At 32.7% G+C, this 25,810-nt stretch overlaps 2 protein-coding genes across 2 annotated transcripts; one reads left to right on the forward strand and one right to left on the reverse strand.

Moving 5' to 3' along the window:
- Nucleotides 1-1,084: 1,084 nt before the first annotated feature.
- Nucleotides 1,085-11,140, reverse strand: LOC139516166 (uncharacterized). The gene is made up of 5 exons (XM_071306066.1): nt 10,940-11,140; nt 9,163-9,299; nt 8,368-8,449; nt 7,497-7,674; nt 1,085-2,455 (listed from the first exon to the last, which is right to left on the reverse strand). Exons 1-5 carry the CDS (start codon nt 11,084-11,086, stop codon nt 1,212-1,214), a joined length of 1,788 nt encoding a protein of 595 aa, XP_071162167.1. The 5' UTR covers nt 11,087-11,140; the 3' UTR covers nt 1,085-1,211.
- A 2,419-nt stretch (nt 11,141-13,559) lies between these two features.
- Nucleotides 13,560-24,696, forward strand: LOC139516167 (cytochrome P450 4A4-like). The gene is made up of 12 exons (XM_071306067.1): nt 13,560-13,826; nt 15,392-15,536; nt 16,005-16,049; nt 16,627-16,754; nt 17,865-17,980; nt 18,992-19,102; nt 19,960-20,095; nt 20,892-21,082; nt 22,075-22,208; nt 22,444-22,508; nt 22,667-22,743; nt 24,382-24,696. Exons 1-12 carry the CDS (start codon nt 13,662-13,664, stop codon nt 24,545-24,547), a joined length of 1,479 nt encoding a protein of 492 aa, XP_071162168.1. The 5' UTR covers nt 13,560-13,661; the 3' UTR covers nt 24,548-24,696.
- Nucleotides 24,697-25,810: the final 1,114 nt, after the last annotated feature.

Here is a 25,810-nt window from a genome sequence, read left to right on the forward strand (position 1 = left end):
ATCTAGAAAAAAATTGTACCAGTTTCAACACCTAAGATGTTTATTCTCTTCAAAGGGAAATGGTAAACCCATTAATTTGGACACATATACCAGAGATGCAACTAATCGTCGGACCCGTCGGACCTAAGGGGCAGAATTTATGCAGGTCCGGCAAAACTCGTAGCTGTGCAGGACCTGATGGCCGGCAATATTTAAGTCCGCTTGGGTCCGCCAAAACTGAAATCCCCGTCTGCCCCGGCAGAGTATTTTGTTTATAAAATTGCGATCATCTTTAATAAAAGTAAATGTCCTGTTCCCCCGCATTTTCTAACTCCGGGAACCAGTATTTCCGCCCAGTAATAGTCTTTCGTACCTTGTCCATCTCGCCCCGAACAATTCTCCATATTTCCGTCATGTTTTTTGTTTTAGAAATTCGCTCTCTAGGAAGGAGGTCTATTAAGCATAGTTAATAATATCAACAAAATCAAAATTAACGTTTGTTCAATAGCATAATTTCATTTGATTTTTGAGTGAAAATATGGGTCTGGCAGAAATTTGATGGGTCTGGGAAAACTTGGTACCCTGTAGGCCCCATTGTCTGACAGGAAAAAAAAACTGTTTGCATCTCTGATATACAAAATAAAAGTTTGTTCTTTTTTGTTTAGATTACCAAGAAAGAGAACTTAAAAGGTATTTACAGCTTTTTCACTACTGTGTGTAAAGCAAGACTTTGGTTAGCTTGCTTGCTTTGTTCGTTTAGTATACAATTGTTATTGGAACAACTTCCAATCAAATCTAAATATAATGTATACACGTTGAAATATGCATATATATATATATTTTTTGAAGATGGCAATGTTAATAACACAGCTTGAAATAACATTTATACAAACAGAGCAAGCAAGCTTAAGGAAATTAGCTGTAAAACTTATTGTAAATCTAAGCTACAAGATCAATAACTGGTACATCTTCTGCTTCTATGTCAATAAAACAACTAATATACAAAATAGAAGTTTGTTCTTTTTTGTTCAGTTTACTATGAAAGATAACTTAAAAGGTATTTACAGCTGATTTCCTAATACATGTAAAGCAATATTTAGGTTAGATTGCTTTCTTTGTTTGTATATTGTACAATTGTAATTGTATTAAAGTTTATACAAACAGAGCAAGCAAGCCTACCAAAGTTTAACTCTACAAGCATTTAGAAATTAGCTGTAAAACTTATGGTAAATCTAAGCTACAAGATCAATGACTGGTATATCATCTGGTTCTATGTCAATAAAACAACAACTTTCGTCTCCCATCCAAACAACATCATCATCAACTTCTTGTAGCATGATGACATCATCATCGATTTCAATGTAACGAAACCGTTTCTCTTCGTTATCAATCATTTCCTTTTTGATTTGATGCGACTCTAGTATTTGCATCCTGTCCGACTCTGAATGGCATTCCAGTTTGGTTCGGAAAAGGTCTCTACCGAGATCCGATTGGGAATGATGTCCGAGTTTACCATTGAACAGATTTTTACCAATATCGGAAGGAGTGTGACAACCTAATTTTCCTGTCTCCTCTATCATTTCCCTTTTCACCGAAATCAAAGAAGGGGAGAAACAATATAGTTTTCTTGGATTGACTGTTTCAGCACAATCCAAATCTTGCAATTTTGAGATGACGTTTTCAACTCTTTCGTTGTACTTTTCTTGTGCATTTATAGCCTCCTGTTTAATTGTTTTACTTTTTTCAGTGCACTCATCTTCACCAGTGCTGGTAACACTTTTCTTAGACCTCAGTACTTTTTTAATGTTGTCAATTTCCATTTGGTGATTGTTCTCTTCAACAGCACTAATTGCTTCCTGTTTAATTGTTTTATTAGTAATATTGTTCTTCTTCAATGCCTTTCCATCATCTTCTGTTGTATTGGTTACCTTATTTCTAGACCTGAGTCTGCTTTTAATGCTGTCAATTTCCATTTCCCAATTGTTCTCTTCAACACTTTTCGGCTTCTGAGCCATGTTATCTTCAATAGACTCCGATGCAGGTTTCAGTATATTATCTGATACTGGCTTATTAGATTTGTCTGTTAAAGCATTCGAGTGTTTAGAGGACTGTGCATTTGCCTTCTGGGATACTGGCGAATTCATATGAACATCGTCAGGTTCACTAGCAGTTCTGTCTTCGGAAGACCTGACATTTTCTTTCTCTAAGGTTAGTGAAATTCCCTCCTCTTTGACAATACTTGGAACTTTTCCTTTTTCAGATGGTGACATTTCAACAATGTCCTTAATATGTTTGTCTGATGCCCATGCTTTGTCGATTATTCCTAAATCCTCTAGAACGTGTCTTGTTCTGTACTTAAGTGTTATTTTTCCAAAATTTCTTTGACCCAATTTATACCGTATCATGGTTATCATTCTATCTGTGTTTTCAAAAGTACAAATTCCTCTTCCTTCTCTTGTTGATACTCCAATGCCACCTAACAACAAATAATGGTACATATTTAAAAGATGGGATTCAATAAACAATACGAAAACATCCCTGAAATTCTAAAACAAAAGTGCAATAATTATAGTTTGAATTGCTAGGTTTAACATATCCACTCTACGTTATTTTAGACATATTAGACCTACAAAATGTAACAGTGTTACAAAACTAATGTCATGCATTGTTTCATCTCTGCCATTTTCAGAAGGCACAATGCCCACCTCTTTAGCATGTGCCCTTTTCCATATATCTTGGTGTTTTGCCCTTTAAATGATCCACCCTTTTCTTTTAACAGCAACAAAATTTGAGGTTAATGACTGAGGATGATTTTGACATACTGTGGATTCATTCATTTTCATGGGTACCAATTTTCCTGGATTGCGGAATCCTTGCATTTTTTTTGGATAGGATTCAATGGTTCTGCCAAAGTCTGGATACAACTTTATAGAAATTTGTATTTCAACAAACATTTAAATTCATGGTTCACTTGTACCCTAGAAAATTGGTATCCAATGAATAACAATAAATCCACACTACTGTAAATTAACTTCTGTTACTTCATTCTCTAGTAATTATTAGTTTTGTATCTATTAAGAGCCAGTCTGCCATAAAACCATGCAAAATCTCAAATTTCGTCCAAATTGGTAGTAATAACTTTGCAACATTATATATATTTCCAAAATCTTTGGGTATTTAGGAGTTAAGATAAAAACAAAATTTGGGTTAATTCACACTATTTTCCATTTAACAGCCTTATTTGCATATTTGTGAATTATAAAAAAATAATGCAAAAAAATCACCAAAATTTAGGTACTTTTTAAAGGTCTGAATAATTGATATATCTCTTAAATATAGCATTATCTTGTTATATTTTGCAAAGAACATTATAAAAAAAAAGAAAAAATGCATTTTGACATACTTTTTACCTTTTGGCAGGTTGCCAGAGAGATTCGTGCAACAGATGTATTAGATAACTTGCATGTAGTTCATGTACTCAGTAGGTGTTTTCTCTCAAGATCATATTTATTTTTTTAAACTTTTAGGTTTTTTTCAAAGGTGCATATCAGTTCTAAGACAAGTAAAAATTTTTAGCCTGGCAAATAATGGGAAGTTAGTAAAAAATGCCCCCAAATATCTATAAAATGCACTATTGTAATAGTTTTTGGCCCTTAACATTTTAACTAAAACTGATCAAAGTAGACTTATATTTCGGATAATAACTTTAGTTTAAGTGTATAGATCTTTATGATTTTTTTTCAGAAGGTTCAATACCACAAAAGGAAGCTTTGGAACGATTTTGGGGATGATGGTCCCTACCGTTTAGGAATTAAGGGCCCAAAAGGGGCCCTAAACAAGCATTTTATAGTTTAAGGATAATAACTTGTGTATAAGTATTTCAATTGCTCTGATATTGTATCATAATGTTTAAAACCACAAGTAGAAGGTTTGGATTCCTTTATATGGGTCATGGAATCAAAGTTAGGAATAAAGGGCCAAAAAGGGGCCCAAAACAAGCATTTTTCTTATTTCAAGACGATAACTTGTGTGTAATTGTATGGATCTCTTTCAAACTGTACCACAATACTTCATATAACAAAGGGGAGGCTGGGATTTATTTTTGGATTAACTGCCCAAAATATGTAGGAATAAGGGCCAAAAAAGGGCCGAAAAGAAGCACATTTCTAGTTCCCAAACAATAACTTGGGTTTAAGTACATGTACAAAAATGTATATGGATCTCTCTGTAATTGTACTACAAGGTTCTATACTAATAAGGAAAGGATGGGATTGTTTTAAGGGTTATTGTTGAAAGGGGGGTTTCAATAAGTTGGGGGGGGGGGGGATTTGTTAAAAAAATCTAAGGGATTTCTTTTTTTTTTTTTTTTTTTTTTCAAATTTCAAATTTTGAAAATTTTTAAGAAGAAATTTTCAATTGCACAGTATTGTGCAATAGATTTGTTGATCTTTGGCCACATTTATTTTGTAACAAAAACCTTTTTTTTGGGTCAAAAATTCAATCACAATCCAAATTCAGACAGCATCAAGCCCCTTACCTGGGACAGTGGTATAACAGTAAATCATAAGAACGAACTATAAAAATCAGTTGAAAATGGCTTAACTCATCCGATGGACAAAAATACAAGTGGACGTGGTAGGGTAATTGTATGTCTGCTCAAGAGTTTAACCATTTATCTGTGTATATTTGTTTTTATACAACCGCAAAAATTGAAAAAAAATTGGTCCTATATTGGTATGACGTTGTCGTTGTCATCGTCGTCGTCATCCAAAGACATTTGGTTTCCGCACTATAACTTTAGTATAAGTAAATAGAAATCTATGAAATTTAAATACAAGGTTTATGACCATAAAAGAAAGGTTGGGGTTGATTTTGGGAGTTTTGGTCCCAACAGTTTAGGAATTAGGGGCCAAAAAGGATCCAAAATTAAACTGTTTGCTTTCATAAAAAAAATGAATTATTGGGGTTCTTTGATATGCCAAATCTAACAGTGAGTTAGTTCTTCAATATGCTGAATATTACTATGTATTTAGTTTTTTAATATTTGGGACCGGTTATCAAATTGGTCCAAATTGAGGTCTTAAGGGTCTAAAATTGAAAATTATTTGATTTCATCAAAAAATTGAATTCTTGGGGTTCTATGATATGCTGAATATAACCATGCATTTAGATTTTGGATATTGGACCATAATAGGTAAATGTTAAATTAATTTTTTTAAAGTTTTTAAGTTTAAGTTCTTAGACCACACTCATTGTATTGTGTCAACTATTTAATCCCAAACCAAATTCAGAGCTATATCAAGCTTAAATGTTCTGTCCATACTTGCCCCAAATGTTCAGGGTTCAATCTCTGCGGTCGTATAAAGCTGCGCCCTGCGGAGTATCTGGTTATAACATGTGGTTATGGAATAAATTTTATTGCAATTTGAAATATTTGTGTTTGTCTCAGCTGGTAGAAATAGGCCAACTATATTTTACATGTCTTATTCCCAAGCCTCAAATTGCTAGAGATTACATTCTAGGAGGAAACTTGACATTACTGTTATGTCCACTGTTCTCCCAAAATTGACATAGGGATAACTAACTAACTGGTTCATGTCAGCGTCACAAAATTTCAGTTGCAGTTTTATCAGGAACTTCTAGGAGTAGTCTCTTTATATTTGGCATAAAGCTGTATCATAATATAGAAAATATAGCACTTTTCTAGGTAAGAGGCACAATTCTATGAAATTCACAAAACTATTAAATCTTCCTCTTTTCTGGAAATAAATTACATGAATGTACAAGGCTTTCACATTTATGATTCATTATCAAATACAACATGTTTTAAAAATTTAAGACTGAACTCAATTGTGGCCACTTTGAATTTAGACAAAAAGCGTCTAAAAACTAGACTATTATAAAATGCTAAATTTGTGAAGAACTCATGGTGATATTACCTGATGAGTGTGCATAGTATTGTAAATAAAACACCCCATTTTTAAGTTACTAAAGTTATTTTCTTTTGAATAGGTTAATATTTTAAACATATTGTAAAAATGCTCAGTTTAGGGGCAAAAAATGCAAAAAAGCGGTCTCCCCAGGTTTACTCCTTTAGTATATTTTCTAATTTAAACTTAGTTGAACTTGGTTTATTCAATTAATATAACCAGTTAACATTAGTTCAGTCATTATTTTTCTTATATTTTGACTATCACATACTTTTGAAAAGTTTCTATGAAACAGATAAAAAAATTGGCAAAATGGCCATCATGCCTATCTTTAATTATTATTTTATCGTGATAAGGTATCATTTGCCGAGCACTGTTTTCTAGCATTTTGTAGATTAATATATAAGCTTCATGAAATATTACATTTTATTGAAAATACAACATGATCTTACAAGATTCAAGCCTTTAAAAATATAAAAATTTTGCTTAATCGGCACTATTTTAAAACCATGCAATTTCAACCTGTCAGTAGGGGTATTGAGAAATCTCACAACTTTTTGAATTATCATAATTTCCTTTCATTTCAAGTTGTTTGTTAAGATATATGTTATCATTAAGCTAAATTTTTTCTATAAAACAAAAAAAAAATCAGGTCAAAATACCCTAAAATAGGCTTAAAATGGTCATTTGTCAGTACAGAAATAGACAATTTTCAAATGTTCGGCATACACAAATAATGGCTGAATATTTTTTCAAAATATTTTGCACAAATAGTTATTACATATAAGGTATCTAAAATACAAAATATCAGCCTGATTGGAATATTTTGGATTTGGACCATTTTGCATGGTTTTATCACAGACTGGCTCTTAAATACTGTTGATTCATAATTACTCCTGTGGTACTTGAACGCCAATATATTTAAATATCTATTTTTATGTCTCATGAAATAGATTTGAATCAAGTTTATTTTTAAAATGCACACTGTCAACAGATAATCTTCATATATGACCTATAATGGTTAACTTTTTACAAATTGTATCTTGGATGGAGAGATGTCTCATTGGCACTCATACCACATCTTCTTATATCTATATATAGCATGTATGGCAAGAGCTCATGTTGACAAAAGTATGTTGTAACCTATTGTAGTAAAGTTGAATTGCTTTATTCCATTTGTCATATACTTACATTTTCATTAAATACAAATTGTGGTGAGTTGTTGCTTTAAATTCTGTTATAAATTTTTGTACCCTTGTAATGCATTGTACTGTGGATTCGTTATTATTCGTCGGATACCAATTTTTTGTGGAGTTCGAGGTAACCAGGGAACCACAAATTCAAATGTCTATGAACCAATTTCAAACTTTTTATAGCAATGAATGCAGACTTTTGAAAAACCATGAAATCAAATATCCTGGAAATGTGAGTTTTCTTCAATCCACGAAAATTGGTACACTGTAAACACAAAAAATAAATGAATCCTCAGTAATTTGAAATTCTTGATGGGTGTTCCTCACACAACAAACGGAAGAGGTACTTTATTTATGAGACATAACTATATTGGGAAAACAAAAAAAATCATACCTCTCTTTGAACAATCTTGCTTAGTTGCTTGCTGATGTACAGCTCTATCAGAAAGATTTCTTGGCGCTGTTTGGATGAACTGTCTCTGATATGTCTGGAAGCACCCATCTTCAATGGCTTCTAAACATTCAAGGGTTATTGTACCAAGATCTGACTTCCAATTTTTAGAACCTTTGTCCTGTTAAAGAAAAAAAAAACAGTTTCAAATTTATTTCAAAAACCTTCTGAATCTTATATAGATATAGGTAGATGTGGTATGAGTGCCAACTCTCCATCCAACAATGTCCAAGTAACAATTTATAAAAGTAAACCATTATAGGTCAAGGTACGGCCCTGTTTACAATGTTGACAACGGTAGAGTAGTTACGTATTTTTACTTTTTACATATAATTCAATACTAGCATCTGAACTATTTCAAACATCTCCATCTGTGGATTCATTTATAGTTGTTGAAACCAAATTCATGGATTTAGGAACTTTTTACTTCATGGTTCACCTTTACCCACGAAATCGATAAACATTTGGTATCTCATGAATGATAATGAACCCAAAGTAACAACATTCTACTGGAGTATAATACTTTTAAAAATTACAAAAAAATGTTTTGGACTGAAAAATGCAACCTCAGACTGTAGATAGGCAAAAATCTTGTTTTTCTATGACTAATTATATTTAATCAATTGTTAACATTGGGATCAATAAATAGTACCAAGTCATGGAGAATCATTTCTTTCAATTCTTTAATTTGTGCTTATATTGTATGTAAAATAACATTTTATTTTTTAAAGAATGTTAGTCTACTATTAAATGCAGCCAACTAATTTAAAATATTGACAAACCTTTGCAAGTATTAAATTTGAGAATAACATACCTTTTGTGAAGTGATTTTTGGCAATGAGAACAGCAGCTCTTTCACAGTTCCTTTTCTATTGTCTTTAATACCAGTGACTTTACTGCAAAATAAAAGAACATACTCTATACTGTTGAATAAATCAAATGGTACAATCAAGGCTTGATATCTATCTATTAATGAATGAAAATACTAAAGATTTATTGTCAATGTTTTGAGTTTGCTATTTGTACTACATACATGACCTATCACTAAAATCTGATTTTTTTTTGATTTTTTACAATCGGAGACACATTAAGAAAATAATAATATTGGCATATGACATATATCATACTTATGAAATTATATAATTTTTTGTTGAAATTCTAGCACAAAAAGATCTAGATGTTTCAAAGAATTGGTGATGAGGTTTTTTAACAACAATTTGTGTCTGGATTTCAGAATCAGAGTGGACACATTGAAATATCTCTCCTGCTTTAAACATGTAGACAAATCATGATTGATTTTTATGTTGAAAGACTTTATAAAGACTTTGCTACAAATATCAAATAATTCTAGCACTATCAAAGCAATTGTCCATGACAATTAGGTGACAGTCAGATAAACTCTGCCAGAAAGACTTGTACACCATACTCTCAAAAAAAATTGGTAAAATGTATTTACATGTACATGTATAATAAACAGAGATAAATGTATTTATTACATATGTAGATGGATCACCAACATTCATAATGAAATATTACCAGCAAGAGCCATTTTCAACTAAATCAATCTGTGTGTACATGTACTATACTTATATATGTTATTTGTTCTTACAAAGACTGCTCTCTATAACTTGGAGGAAATGGCTTCATCCATATTTGTTGACCATCCACACATAACCTTAGGTAGCAAGGCAGGGTCAGTCTGTTCTTAAAATTTCCAATAATTTCAAATGGAGTGACTGGATAATGCTGCAATAAACAAAACAGGATATTTATTTGAAAATAGAAATTTGATGGTACACTGTCCTTGAAATTAGCACAGGACTGACAGGACATGTTCTGTAAAATATATTCAATCCAGTCAAATTTTGTCAATTACAAATACAAACCTAAGAAAACATTTTGAATGTAAATCTCCTATTTTGACTGGAAACTGCTTTCTGAATTCTGTCTGTATATTGCACAATTTTTTTTTGGCAAAAGCAATAAAAAAACAAATGAAAAATTAGAAAATATACATGCATTATATATAATTATAATTAATAGGGACAGAAGAATTCCGTCTAGTCTAAGATTACTCTTAAGTTTGTTACAATAGGGCTCTTCACGGTTAGTTCAGCCATATTGGATAGGGGGCAGATTTTCATAATGGTGGTAAAAATGATGTGAAAAATATGGGAAAACATCATTAAAACAGAGCAGTTGCTTGGAAACACAAAAAGGATTTCCCATACTTTCATACTATTTCCACCTCTTTCTAAAAAATCTGCCCCCTATCCAATATGGCCGAACTAATATAACCGTGAAGAGCCCTATTGCCGAGTTTACTAACCTTACCAACCCCTAGTCCAAATAATTATGACATCTTGAAAGGCTATTATATTTTTTTACTTTGACGCCTTACATCGACAGAAGGAAAAGCAAAAAAAAAAAAAATAGCCTCCCAAGACGTCATAAACATTTGGACTAACGAACCCCTAAAAAAACATGTTTTTTTTAGGGGTTCCTATGGATAGTAAACCTGGCAATTGTAACAAACCCCTGTGGTCCAATGGCTGTTTTACCAGACAAGCTTGGGCTGTAGGACGTCATAGCTTGTCCGATAATAGCTGAATGGTGGGGGTCTCACTAATTAGTGACAACAAGCGACAAGAAGACTATTTAGCGACAAGAAAACATTTTTTTTTAATAAATAATTCATTTTGCGAGCTTAATATGTATTGCATGAAAAGAGTTTTAAAAAACAAATTATAAAGATAATTAATATGTTCTAAAACACAAGGAAAAGTAATCTCATAACACAATAATTAAACGTTATACTGGCTGTTATACATGTACATAATAGATGATAAAACATTATGTAAATAATGTTTCATTTTTTTCTATCAATCTTAACTTTCTTGTAATATAAGTAAGTAAGTAAGTAATGACTTTATTTAAAGAGGTTTGGAAAAAAAAGTTTGTTTCCAGGTTTTGAAAAAAATAATTTGTTTTGGACCCTGAGAAAAAAAAATGTTTGTTTCACCCTCAGCTGCCACTATATGTAACAGTGTAATGCTAAAATTGAAAGAAAAAAATGTTTTCGGTTTGTCGCTAAAAAAATAGATTGATCTTCGCCGAAGGCGAAAAAAAAGTTTGCACAGAAAAATAAAACCATACCCCCCCCTCGAAAATCAAATGGTTGCTGCCTTAGTGAGACCGGCATGGTGGGGTTGTTCCCATGTTGTCAGTTGATAAAAATAAAGTAGATGGGAACCTTACACCATTTGAGATTATTTGTGCTGAGTGATTTTTCGCTTTACTTCCTCAACTTAGTTGATTGTATCCAAAAGGGATTAGCAATTAGAGGGGTACCCATGAAACAAAATTTTTGTTTTTAAAAAATGAACCTGTTGATAGCCTTCATCATCCGTATCCTGTATTATGTACGACGATTGAGAGTGTAAGTTTGCTTCAATGTATGTATCTCCGTCTGCCTTGTATTCAGGTAAAGGCTTGCCACCAACCAATACTGAAAATGAAAATGTTGTTTCCATGCTGTCAAATTATCAAGCGGGAAAATTTTAAATAATCAACATAGAGTGACTTCCCTTGGGACCAAAAACTCTAAAAGTAGGATTACTGATCCCGCGCGTATACCCAATTCACTGCTGCCATTTACATTTTACATCTTAACTTCTATATTTTGAATATTAAATTTATATATTGAATGCCGAATTTATAGTTTTGCTGAAGTTGATACCTTGATAATTTTCACAGATTTGAATCATGCTGATACATTGAAATTTTTAATGACCTTTGACACACCTGGGAACAGTATATCGATATGTATCTATATATATATGATCCTGCACACAGGGACTTTCTGTACTAACGTTAGTATGGAAAATCCCTGTTCAATATGAGAAAATCAGCAAAATTTATAGTTCGTGCATTTTATATAAGACCGTGACGTCAGTTGCTGTATCATCTACAACATTTTATTTTTTATATATTAAATCAAAATTTTTTAACATTTCTTTTAATTTACATTTAGTCCGTATAAAGTTATTAAGTCAAATATGTGACTTTTAGGTGCATTGGGGGCCGGGTGTAACATTGCCTATATAATACAAACTCTGTAATTGTCATATATTTATTGATTCATGATCACAATTCTAAAAGTCACTATTATAAAATTATTACTACTTAGTATATACTTACTTACTTATTTATACAAGAAGGCACATGCCAGGTAAAATTGAGGTTCAAATATATCAACAATGATTTAAAAAAACCGTGATTTCTAATTCATTATTTTTTGTTTATATCAATAAAATTATTTACATTTTATAGCAATATAGTTGATCATGTTTGGGATTTTGGACCAGACTGGGATATTGCCGGACTACTTTGATTTTTTTAAAGTATGAAATTTAGACATACATATTACCTCCCAGGAACCACTGAACAGTTAATCTTTTCAATGTTTGTTCCGTTTTAGATAGAACGCTATGATTTATCATGAAAATGAAGAGAAAACGTTCAGTTTTTGTTTGTTTTTTGTTTTAAATTTAGTCAGTCATTTAGAATCTATAATTATGTTTTGGAGTCTTTAGTGTGACGTCCCTTTTCACATAATTAGTACACTTTTTCGGTAAGGGACCAGTTGAAGCCCGCCTCCGCCGGGATGCATGATAATATTGTCTTGCTGTGTCGGCATTTGGCTAGTTTCGCTCTTTGTTCGAGTTGTTGTCTCTTTGTCATATTCCCCATTTACATTCTCAATTGTATGTTAAAAAACTAGTCAAAATAAAAATTATTTGAAATGAGAAGAAAAATCTAACTTCAGTATATAACTCACTTAAAAATAAAAAAATATATAAAGACAAAATTAGTAAAATTATCGTTAGTGTGCAACTACTATTTTCGGCTTTGATATTCCACTGAGGCTATGTAGAGTGTGGTATAGAATTGTATCTTCAAAGTCAGGGAAAAACGAAAATTGCAAATCTTACTCTGTTTGGAATCATACTTTTGTCATTTGTTTATTAATTTTCCAGTTTACTGGAAGCCGTATTGGATTGTATATTGTCTCTCCGAATATTTCGTTCTCTCAAGATATGTATTTGTTTGTCGGAGTGGCTATGCTATTGTGATCTAATCGAATGTATTTACGACTAAATCATTAAAAGATTCATTTCTGCGAATGTGTTAGTTGGTTTAAGTAAAATATTACACCAATCTTGGCCTCGGTGAATTATTGGCCTGATCAGTGGCGGATCCAGCCATTTTAAAAAGGGGGGTTCCTAACCCAGAGTAAAGGGGGGGGGGTTCCAACTATATGCTCCCATTCAAATGCATTGATCGGCCAAACAAAAGGGGGATTCCAACCCCCGGACCCCCCCCCCCCCCCCCCCCCCCCCCCCCGTGGATCCGCCACTGCAGTGATGCTTCGAAACCAGGAGGCCAAAACAGTACTACAAGTAACATTTGTGTCTTCCATAATTAAACTGCATTGCTCCTCGGGGTTCCTAGCTATAGTACCAGTTACGTGATATTCTTATCCAGTTAAACAACCCTCCTTCTCAATCTATTAAATACTAAACCCATTCAACCATTCGAACCGTAACTGGATAATCGACTTTTCATCTTCAATAATGCAGTTCACAGAAAATATTCTTTAATATATTTGACTTTTGCTTCTCGCATTCTATGTTCATGTACACACATCAGAAAATGAAAACGTCCCTCACGAAAATAATGGCCAAATAAACAATAAAACTGCAAACAAGTCTACTACATCTTATTGTTTCTTTTTCTTAAATAAAAATGTCTAATAAAGTCACTTGGTAATATAGTTTTTTTAATATTGATTTCAGTTGAATTGATAGGACATTTTTGAGTGGGAACTCGAGATCACTTTTGTCCACTGACTGTAAATGTAAAATAAATTAATTCACCTGACTAAATCATATAGTTATATAACAATATTTTAAAAGTTTTCACAAACAAGCCTTCGAATGTTGTCAAAGTGTATTAATATCTACGATGTCCACAAGTTTATCAAAATGACTATATAAATATCGTCGAATTACCTAACTTACAGATAATGAAAAGATAAAGGTTAAAATGGCTACCTTAACACTGACTTTGTTGAAATTTATACCTGTTTTCATAATACTATTCATAATAAAGAAACTGTATGGATTATATCAAAGAAGAAAGGCACTACAAAGAGCATTGAAGGATTTCCCTGGTCCGGCCCCACATTGGTTATGGGGCAACATGAAGGAGGTAAGTTTTATACGAATACACCATCTAATTTTTTTATTTTACAGTTAGATTATTGTGCATAATAAGGCATTATCTATATTAGAATAGAAGGAGATTTCTAATGAGACATCTCTCCACAAGAGACAAAAAGACGTAGAATAAAAAATTGTAGGTCATTGTGATTGAGACAATGGCCTACATCAATGAGCAAAACCTATATCGCATAAGATATACATGCTTTTATATTCCTATTTTATATACTAAGAGTAAGTACCCCAAATCTAAAATTGCGTTTGTTCATCTTGCTCTATTAATTTTATTTGTTAATTTTGTGTCGTCCTGAATATGCATGAAATATGTTCCACTAGACGTCAATGTTAATTAATCAATCATTTCCAGACGAACACATTCAAATATAACAGAGTATTGTTGGTGTTCATCTCTTCCCCTTAGACATTCATAAAGTATGGAAGGTATAAAAACTTATGAGAAAAATCAGTAAAGAAAAAAATACATTATTGAAAATTCTTATATGACGTGCTTCTTCGCTTTGTGAATAAACCCATGCTCTTAATCCAATATTTTTTGTTTGCACATGCGTATACTGCAGAATAATGAATTTTATCAATTTTGCATGCATTCAATATATTTCATTAACTTAAAACACTTTCAATCTCTTAAATGATGCACATGTTGTTACTATTTCATTTATTATGACTGTAATGTGTTGCATTTGGAAATTGACATATTTGACTTAGATACGACAACCGTTCATGCTGGCTGTTCAAAACTCCTCCCCTGAAAAATCACAGTGCCAGTTGTTTGCTTCTTTACATACAAAAAAGGGAGGTTCATGGCTCACTATCGCTCGGGCAAAAATAATCACGAATATAATGCCTACTCGTGTTAAAACTACAATAAAATATAGCTTGCATCAATTATTTCTTAAATATTGAAACTACAACAACCAAATAAAACCAAAAAGAATGAAGAAACATTGCACCTACTGAAGTTTGTCTTAATCCATGCCTTATTTCACTGTACAAGTGATGTCTGTAAAGCAACATCCAATTAGCAGTGCAGAAATAAAACTACCGAGTGCAGCGATATAGGTAAAGAATAAAAAGAATTTACACCACTGGGTCGATGCCACTGCTGGTGGACGTTTCGTCCCCGAGGGTATCACCAGCCCAGTAGTCAGCACTTCGGTGTGGACATGAATATCAATTATGTGGTCATTTTTATAAATTTCCTGTATACAAAACTTTGAATTTATCGTAAAACTAAGGATTTTCTTATCCCAGGAATAGATTACCTTAGCCGTATTTGGCACAACATTTTGGAATTTTGGATCCTCAATGCTCTTCAACTTTGTACTTGTTTGGCTTTATAACAATTTTGATATGAGCGTCACTGATGAGTCTTATGTAGACGAAACGCGCGTCTGGCGTACTAAATTATAATCCTGGTACCTTTGATAACTATTATGCTGTATTCTACTAACAACAGTGCATGTAAAGCGGGTAAAATATCTACTGAGGGAAATAAGAAACATTTGTAAAACAATGTGAAACACTATGTTTTAGCTGACCGGAGATTACCAAGGGATGCTTCGGACTGTAGAGTATGCCAAGAAATACAATGGAGCATTCCCTGTATGGATGGGACCAACAGATGCCTTCTTGATGACTGTCAATCCTTCCACTGTTAAGTACGTCTTATCAGGAACAGGTACTGTGCACAATCAAGACGTTTTTATTTGTGAGGTTGTTTTTTCCTCGCCAATTTGTTTTTCTTGCCATTTTTTTTTTCAAATCATGCATATGTTTTTTTTTATTACTGAATGGCTAGATTGTGTTATAAAACTTGTGTTCATATACTTTTTTTCTCAAGAAAACTCTAACTTGTCAAAATTTAGAAGAAATTTTTTTTTCAATTGCTTGCTTCCAGTTAACAATTCGCCGATATGTTTTCCGTATGCAGTTAGCTCACCGTGACCTTACTCCTAAAAACCCGGTGATCGCAACACGCATGGATCTGTTATTGAAATAAACTTTTATGATCGTATTGTACATGCTAAACACGGGAGAGGATTTTGACGCTCATTCTCATAACGATTTTCGATATTCTGCTTTGTCTTTTCATTTATGAAATGTTAAGTAAAAGAATGAAACTAATCATGTGTTCCATATCTTACAGATCCTAAAGATGAGTTTTCTTATGCACTGATGAGGCCATGGATCGGTAAGTTTATGCTCAAAGAATGTTAAACGGGAGGGAAGATTTAGTTTTTGGCATCACGCTTTTTATGGTCCAAGTTTGAAAAAGTTCATGATTAAGGCTAATTATATTATATAAAGACATTGGAAAATCAAATTCCCTTTATTCTAAAGCCATATTTTCATTAAGGTCAGTGACCTTTTTATTTATACATTCAAGTTGTTATTAATGATATTATTTCCTCGGCAAAAATGTTTGTGCAAGTTTCATTCACCTTTCTCTAAAGCCAGTGACAAGTATTTTAAGTAGTGACCTTTTTTAGTTGATTCAACATGTTCCTCTTGTTTTGCCTAAATTTTTGTATTCAAAGACTTGAAAAAGAAACGTTTAACAAGTGAGAGGTTTAGCTGGCTATAAAACCAGATTTAACCAACCAATACCTACATAAGAAAATGCCTGTACCAAGTTAGGAATATGACAGTTGTTGTCCATTCGTTTGGTGTGTTTGAGCTTTTGATTTTGCTATTTGATTAGGAAATTCCGTTTTGAAATTTCCTCGGAAATCAGTAATTTTGTAATTTTACTTTTCTCTTTTTACAAGGTGATGGTCTATTACTGAGTGGTGGTAAGAAATGGGATAGAAATAGACGTCTTATGACACCAGCATTCCATCAAGATATCCTCAAGAATTATGTGAAGATATTTTATGATTCATCTAAAATATTGATAGTGAGTATGCCGCCATTTTAAACAAACTTTTTTTCAGCGACAGTTAAGACATTTTCTATGAGTATGAATATTTTCCTCATATGACAATAAATATGATTATATAGATATAGAAGACGTGGTATGAGTATCAATGAGACAACTCTTCTTCTAAGTCACAATTGTTAAAAGTAAACCATTATTGGTCAAAGTACGGTCTTGAAGACGGAGCCTTGGCTCACACCGAACAGCAAGCTATAAAGGGCCTCCAAAATGACTAGTTCAAAACCATTCAAACTGGAAAACCAACGTCCTATTCTATATGAAAAACAAGAAACGAGAAGCATTTATAAATCACGTCAACAAACGACAACCACTGACTTAGGACAGGTACAAACAAATGCAGCGGGTTTAAATGTTTTTATAGGTACCAACCTTCACCCTTACCATAATATTGTTTTCATTGACAGTTAAGACATTTTCTATCAACATGAATATTTTTCTCATATGACCATAACTATGATTATGTTTATTTTCATTGTCCTAATTTTAGATAACATACTTCACACCTCACATATGAAACCAATCTGAATTATTGCAGAAGCCTAATGCAAATCTTTTTTTAAATTATACAAGATAACACTTTTCGCACTAGAAATCAAACTGTTGATCATGACTTCTTTTGTTCCAGATACTCATAAGAAACTACTATATTGGTTGATTTTTTGATTTATTAAGTATGAAATACTTTTCACTGAACGTTAATTCAACAAAATGCAGTCTTTCGAACATTAATATATACAGAAAGAAGGTTTCTGAATCGGGTCATTCATAAGTGAATTGTGCATCTAGGCTCAAGGGAAAAGAATAAAGTTTGATGTTGATAAAAAAAAAGGTTAAATACAAATGAATACTTGAAGGCAGTACCCCAACAACACAGAAACTGCAGATGACTTTTGTATATAGGTATACATGAATACTTGCTATGCAGTATGGGTTTTGCTTAATTGTTGAATGCCGTACGGTGACCTATAGTTGCTAGTATCTTTTGGACTTTGTTAAATAGTTGTCTCATTGAAAATCATACTACATCTTCCTATTATATATTCATATTTATCAAAATATTTATTTTAGGAAAAGTGGAGGGAAACGACAGAACCAGTAGAAACTTTCCATCATATAAGTCTACTAACCTTGGACAGTATGATGAAATGTCTGTTTGGCTACAACAGTGACTGTCAAAATGAAAGGTACGACAATGAAGATTCGAGGTTTTCCCCCCAGAAAAGTAAAACGTGTACAGATTTGCGAGGGCATGGTCCCGTCCTCGAATTCCCCTTTCCAATAAAAATCACTTTGCTACGTATGTATACACCTTTTGTTCAAATATTAAGGTTTGGGCGTTTCTTATCATGGTAAATTGAGAAAAGCGCTTCGGATGAACGGAATTTATAAATCTTTGAATCATTTTCACAACAGCGTGGACAGAACCATTTCTTGGCGCCCAGGATAACAATTGACCGGGTTAATTTAAATGTTGATTACTTAATGTTTACTTTCTTTCTGTTCGTGCACCTGCATGTACTTTAATCTGTTATTCTATTAAATCCCCACTGGAAGGTCCTCTAACAGACTGAGTGAGCGTACACGCTCTGTTATCGATAGCCGACGACCAAAAAGTTAAAGGCAAATGATTTAGTATTATTATCAACAGAAGTATTGCGTTGCCCACGCTGTTATGAAAATGATTCTATTTGTATTTTCTAGAACTGATGGTGGACTATGAGTCATCAAGAGCATCATCAGCTCGGTACTGACATGATATATAACCTCTTTTTTTCTCTTAAATTCTCCGCTGATAAATAAAATAAAAAAAAAGATTCCACGTTACTCCCCGCTCAGATAAAGTTGACCTTTGATGAATTTTTGTCTTCTCTATAGATTCCTTTTGGTTATATAAGTTATAACGTTGCTAGTTATTTATTACCCTCACTGGTTAACTTTAAGTGCCGACTGGTATTTATACATCTTTGGCTCTCAAAATTTAAGATTTGAGCGTGCATGCATGTTGAAGGTAAATCCAGAAAAGCGCTTCAGAATCACAAAATGTATAATTTGTCATCATCATTTTTTTCTTTTTCTTTTTATCAAGTAAGACTATGAAAATTCCTGTAAAAGTGATTCTGAGATTACGGAGATCTTTGGTATATATGCATATAGAATTGAACATAAATATAATGATAGAATACCTCTAATTCCAGTACAAGACATCCATATATACAAGGAGTATATGATGTTTCGGAACTTATAGTAAAACGGATAACAAATCCATTTCACCACAACCCATTTATCTACAAATTTACAGAAAATGGGTAAGTAAGGAATTTTGAATACCTTTACAGCCGATTGCATTGAGTGTGTATGTAAGGGTTTTATCTTTGGTTAGCTTGCTTGCTTACTGAACCATGAAGTTATTATTAGATTATGTAAACTACCCTTCTTTAAGAGTAGATTAGTCCTACAGATAATCAATCAATCTGTCTGAGGACTAGGCTACATTGAAAGGAGGGTAGTATACCTTACCTAATAATGTCTTCACTGTTCAGCTAGCAAGCAAGCTAACCATAGATATTACTTTGCTACACACTCAATGTAATCGGGTGTAAAAAGGATTAGATGAATACATGCTATTTCAGTACTGACCCCATGTACGTTGTTTGACCTGGTCGTTTTAAGACCTTTCGTATTTTCGTATAAATATCATCTTCTATACTTTCCCGTATGCTTGCAATTGGGGAAAACATTTACCAACGTTCATGTCAACCTAAGACTGCGTTAACATCTATTGATTATGGTTATGTCATTGCTTTGATATTTCAATTCGTATGATAATGAACATTCAGATAAATATATTTGTGTTTCGAGCCTCATAAAAAATAAAATCACAAAAATTATGAACTCCGAGGAAAATTAAAAAAGGAACCCCGATCAAATGACAAAATCAAAAGCTACAACACATTAAACGAATGGTTAACAACTATCAAATCCCTTACTTGGTACATGAATTTTCTTCTGTAGAAAATGATTAAATAAACCTGGTTTTAAAGCTAGCTAAACCTCTCACTTGTATAATAACTTTTTATGATTTTTAATTAAATTCATGGAAAGAGTTCCATATGGATAAAAGATTTAGATATAAAGATGAAATATTGACATTTCTTTATTTCAGAAAGAAATTTTACAAAGCTTGTGAAGTTATTCATGAACATTCATCTAAAATAATATCTGACAGAAAACAGCTGTTACGAACTGAGGAAAAGGGCAGTAGAAATACAGACTTCTTGGATATTCTTATTAATTCGAGGGTAAGATTGATTTAGACGCTAGGGTCAGGTGAGGTATCATGTGTATAGATTTCAAAGTCGATTTTTTTTTATAAAATACTGTTAAAAACAGGTTCAAATTCAAACGAATGTTGAAATCTCACATAAGTAGACTTAATTTAAACATTTAATTAAATTATAAAAGAAAAAGGAGAAAACAGGCATAACTTGAATATATATGTGCTCGTGTACATGCAGACGTTTTTGGTACCAATAACGAGTTATCCTGGAATTTTGTGTTCTTCATTGTTTTAATTGTTTCGAATTTCCAATATTTTATTCCACACACGAAAACTTATTTGTAGAAATGCGTATACATAGCTTCAAATTAATTTGGGTGTCTTGCTGCCCTTGCACATCTATGTTTTTTGTTATCATTGTTGTTTGTTTGTTCGTTGGTTTGTTTTGTTAATGTTTTTTGTTATTTTTTGTTATTTTTTTGCTATCTGGTTCTTATGTTATCGCTAATGTTTGTGTGCTAGACTTATTTCCTAAAATCTGGCACTAATTATATGTTACCGTGCGTTAAAAGGTGAATATACTCCAGCGCATCTTCGTCACAAATGAGTTCTATATAACATCGTTGTCTTGGGATTTAGCATTTTGAAATGGACGTTCTTCTACCGTACTTTTCAGCTTAAAGTGAATTTCCAAAATCATGCTTCTCTAGATTTTCGTTTTTATTAGCATTTCACGATTTGATAATAAAAGTTGAGTGATTGAATGTTTATTACTATTCTAACTTTATTATAAAGTAAGCACGATTTTGTTTATACAGGATGAGGATGGGAATGGAATGTCTGATACAGAAATACAAGATGAAGTAGATACCTTTATGTTTGAGGGTCACGACTCTACTGCTAGTACTTTGTCATGGTGTCTTTACAACCTGGCTAAACATCCAGAATATCAAGAAAGATGCAGAGAAGAAGTCAAAGAAAAATGGGGAAATAAAGATGAAATTACATGGTAAATTGTGTTCAATGTCTACATCTCTGAACAGATGAAATTGACAAACATTTTGACGGAAACCACTAATTAGTTGGGTTAGAAATTATTAAGGCGCTTTATAAAGTAACTGTTTCTTTTTGTTATTGAAATGTGCCCATTCCTTTAAATAGGGACTCTGTCCTATTTAGATCGACTAATGCTTGCGTCAGACTATCCCGAGTTGACTCCACATGGAAACACGATGAACAAAATGTTCAAATTCGAATGTGTTATAAGGTCATTTGTGAGCGAACTCTCAAGCCATTGCATGGCCACCGGTTGAGCTACTCAGTTTCTCAGACTCAGGCAACAACTTCATAAGCGATAGCAAAATCTTTGGCATTAAAAAAAATGTCGAGTTACCTTACGAAGGTACATTTTCGTTGAATTCGTTTGTCCATTTATCCCTTCGTAAGTGTATGTGGTTCGTGTGCCATTGCTTGACCATCTGTAAGCATCGAACTTGTTTCGTCTATTGATTGGTAATTGACCAGATTTAGGGCCAAAAGTTGCCAAATATCCTTGCGAATATCCCATCGTAAAGCCATCGTTTGTGCAGTTTGTGTGCCATTGCCTGACATTCTGTGGGCATCGAATTTTCTTCAGATATTGATTATATAGCAATTGACCATGCTTGGACCAACTTCGCGCGAATTTAAACATTTCATATTCGTACGGCTATATGGTGTCAATTTGAGGATATCGCCTGCATTAGGAATAATACTTCACGAAAAACAACTGAAATCAATCATGTGCATGTCTCTTTTCTTAATACGAGTTTAACTAGTCAATTTTAGTTTAATTTTATCTAGTAGAAAAGAAAGGTTATGGCCTATCAATTCGAGATACAAAAATTACAACATGCATCAATATATATGTAGTTGTTTAAATAGTTTCTATCTGTGTACTGTTCAGAGATAGAAACTATTTTAACAATATGACATTAACCAGTGATTTTTTTTCTAATGTAGGGAAGACATTAACAAACTGGAGTACACTTTGATGTGTGTGAAGGAAAGTATGAGAATGTTTGCACCAGTACCGAATATATCTCGCTGTACAGAGAAAGATATACTGTTACCCGATGGTCGACTGATTCCAGCAGGTAATTATTTTAAGTTTCCCACAATTGTTAAGCTTGGTTCAGGAGTTTTTCTAGTACTTTGTGTAACACTTCGACTTATTTATATACTGGATAAAAATATAAAGCACGATCAAATGAATTTCGTATTATAAGATGCAATTACTGTCATTTCATATCTTTCTTTTGACATGTGTAAATACAAATTTGACTTGACCTTTATGTATTGCCCCAAGATTTTTATTTTCTTTTATTTTAGGGGTTCGGATGGGAGTATCCATATATGCTCTTCAAAGAAACCCGGATGTTTGGAAAGATCCAGAGGTATAAGTTATATTATAGTTGGATTTTTAAAATTATTTTAACTTTATAAATTGACAACTTATTTTCTTCTTCAAATATTCACATTCTTAATTCACTCACACATGTCATTACTAAAATATCACTACAATTATACCTAAAGTTGTCTTTTATCATTTCAGATATATGACCCTTCTAGATTTTCATCAGAAAATAAAGTTTCAGCATTACAATTTATGGCATTTTCAATGGGACCAAGGTAAGGATCAGTTAATTATCTCTGGTCTTCATTGGGTCACGTGCACTTTTGAGTCAACAGTTTCCTTTAAAAACAGAAAATATAGAAATCAATATTTAGAATAGATTGTCGCTGGAAAATGACACCACGCTACAGTACATGCATGCTATTTAACTGTTTGTGGGGAAGCGTTTGATGCATATGAAATAAATCGGACCGAAATCCGTTGGTGTATCATTGAAATAGATTTCTGGTCTAGTAGACACTGTGACCGACCGTGCAAGGGCTATTATAGCCAGTCAAGGTCGTTAAAAACTTCCATCGTCGAGACATTGTGTTTAAAGGTATGAAAATGCATAAATTGATAACCTTCTCTGATATGTAATATTGATATCAATTCAATTAAGGAATTTGTTTTGTTTTTAATGTATTGTCATCTTCACATGCATTTTATATTGGCTGCTGGAGTTTCAAACAAGAATAAACTTTCTTTAATTGTTTTTGTCGAGCCTTCGACTTTAGTCGAAAAAGCAAGACAAAGCGATCCTCTGTCGGCGTCGTCGTTGGCGGCGGCGGCGTCCACAAATATTCAGTCTGTGGTTAAAGTTTTTGAAATTTTAATAACTTTCTTTAGCTATCCTGGATTTCTACCAAACTTTGAAAAAAAAAAGCTTGTTTATGATCATAAGATAGCATCCAGAAGTAATTTTTGTTCAAATAAAATTCCATTTTTTCTGCATTTTACTTATAAATGGACTTAGTTTTTCTGCCAGGAAACATTACTTTCAATCTGTGGTTCAAGTTTTTAAAATTTTAATAACTTTCTAAAACTATCCTGGATTTGTACCAAACTTGGACAGAGGCTTGTTTATGATTATAAGAATTTTAAAATATTATTCAGCAGTAAATTTTGTAAAAAAAAAAGCACATTTTTTTCCGTATTTTACCTATAATTGGACTTAGTTTTTCTGCCAGGAAACAATACATTCACTCTGAGGTTAAAGTTTTTAAATTTTGATAACTTTCTTTTACTATCCTGGATTTGTACCAAACTTGGACAGAAGCTTGTTTATGATCAAAAGCTATCCTGGATTTGTACCAAACTTGGACAGAAGCTTGTTTATGATCAAAAGCTAGTATCTAGAAGGAAATTTTGTTAAAATTTTGTACCTGTTTATCTGTATTTTACTTATAAATGGACTTAGTTTTTCTTCCAGATAACATACAGTCTGCAGTAAAAGTTTTTAAAACATTTATTAGATTCATAAACTATCCTGGATTTTTACCAAACTTGGACAGAAGCTTCCTACAATCAAAAAATCGTATCAAGAGGAATATTTTTATTGATTTTTTCCTCAATTTTGTTGAGTCTGCAATTAACAGCAAAAGTAGTCGAGACACTGGGTTACGCGAAACCCTTACGAATTTTTTATATATATTACTAGAATGTTTTTGTTTATTTCAGACAAAACAAAGTATTTTACACACGACTGCAACATCATAACAAAAAAACAACAACAATAAAAACAATGCATTAAACAGTATGTTCGGAATTTCAGATAAACATTCACCTCAAATGTCTTTTTTTCTTTCTTTTGTCATCTCATTGAAGTTTACTCTAGGTCAACTTTTGTTTACACTTTATATGATTTATTTCAGAAACTGTATTGGAATGCAGTTTGCATTAACTCAGATAAAAGTAATTATTCCAATGATTGTCCGTAATTTCCACTTGGATTTGGATCCTGAGCGACCAGCAGAACCTGAGAGTATGTTGATATTAAGGAGCAAGAATGGCTTGTATCTAAAGGCGACACCAATATAAATCTTGGTTAAGACAAGAGCGTCTTTGATACTGGATAACTGTTTGCCAAGTTCATGATCAAGCCGAGAGAAGAATGGAATAGAAAGTAGAAACTAGTAGATACCATCATCACTGGAACTTGTTCATTAATAAATATATTGAATTTGTAACGTTTACGTTTACTTTATCAATAAAACCAGTTAAGATACATATGCAGATGCACTGCTATTTGTGAGTAAAAAGAAAATAGTGTGCCTGTCCCAAGTCTGGAACCTTAAGCCTTTGTTAGCTTTCAAATTGTGCTTTTTGTTGTTGTTTTTTTTTATCATTTAAATTTTTTGGGGTTGAATGAGGCTGAACTAGTATACATTATTATCAAGGAGCCAGCTGAAGACATGCTCCGGTTGTGGGATGATGCATTTAAGACCAATTGGGGGCCTTTGGTTGCTTTCTGCTCTTTGGTTTGGTTGATGTCTCTTTTGACATATTTCCCGTTTCCATTCTTATGTCTTTTGTATGGGTGAAGACAATATTGGATAATGGGTCTTAAAATAACAAGATGGAGACATTGATGTACAGTTTATTATCAGTGGTATGAAATGTCCATTCTAATCGGGTTTTTTTTAGCCATAGCATTCGAAACGAAATAATTATATTTATGAAATTTTTTTTGTGAATGTTACAGCAATTATTCAGGATGTCGTAGTCCTAAAAAAAGAATAAAAATTGCAATTGAATTTACCCCCAAAGAGCATACTAGTATCTTTCAGTTTACAATAAAATAGTATGTAAATGCAACTAAGTACGTACGAAAAAGTACTAACAAAAGTACCAAACCCCAAAGTATATAAAAAAGGGGTCGTCCATAATAAACATATCAAAACTAAATGCTAGACTACATCAACCAATAGAACAAATGAGAACAGTCGTCATTTTCTTGACTTGATGAGGGCATTTCCGAAGAAACAATGGGTAAAACCTGGTTTTATAGCTAGCTTAACATCCAACTTGTATGTTAGCTGTTTCAAAGTTACTCAAAAGTCAAATTGACATATGTTTATGAGCAACCTAAACAGTCATAATAAGTTTATGTGACAAAACAACAAAGACCTCTATAGATGTCAACATGCGGTTTCCAACAGCAAACAAGTGACATCATGTACGGTACGGTACGTCAAGCTTTATTTGAAAAGACCGGAGAGGTCGTTCAAATTTAGTTTAAATATATATTATTCTGACAATAAAGCACAGTCAATTATACTTATACAATCCATCGTTTAATGT

This window comes from Mytilus edulis, chromosome 3, assembly GCF_963676685.1.
Source record: "Mytilus edulis chromosome 3, xbMytEdul2.2, whole genome shotgun sequence".
NCBI lineage: Eukaryota > Metazoa > Mollusca > Bivalvia > Mytilida > Mytilidae > Mytilus > Mytilus edulis.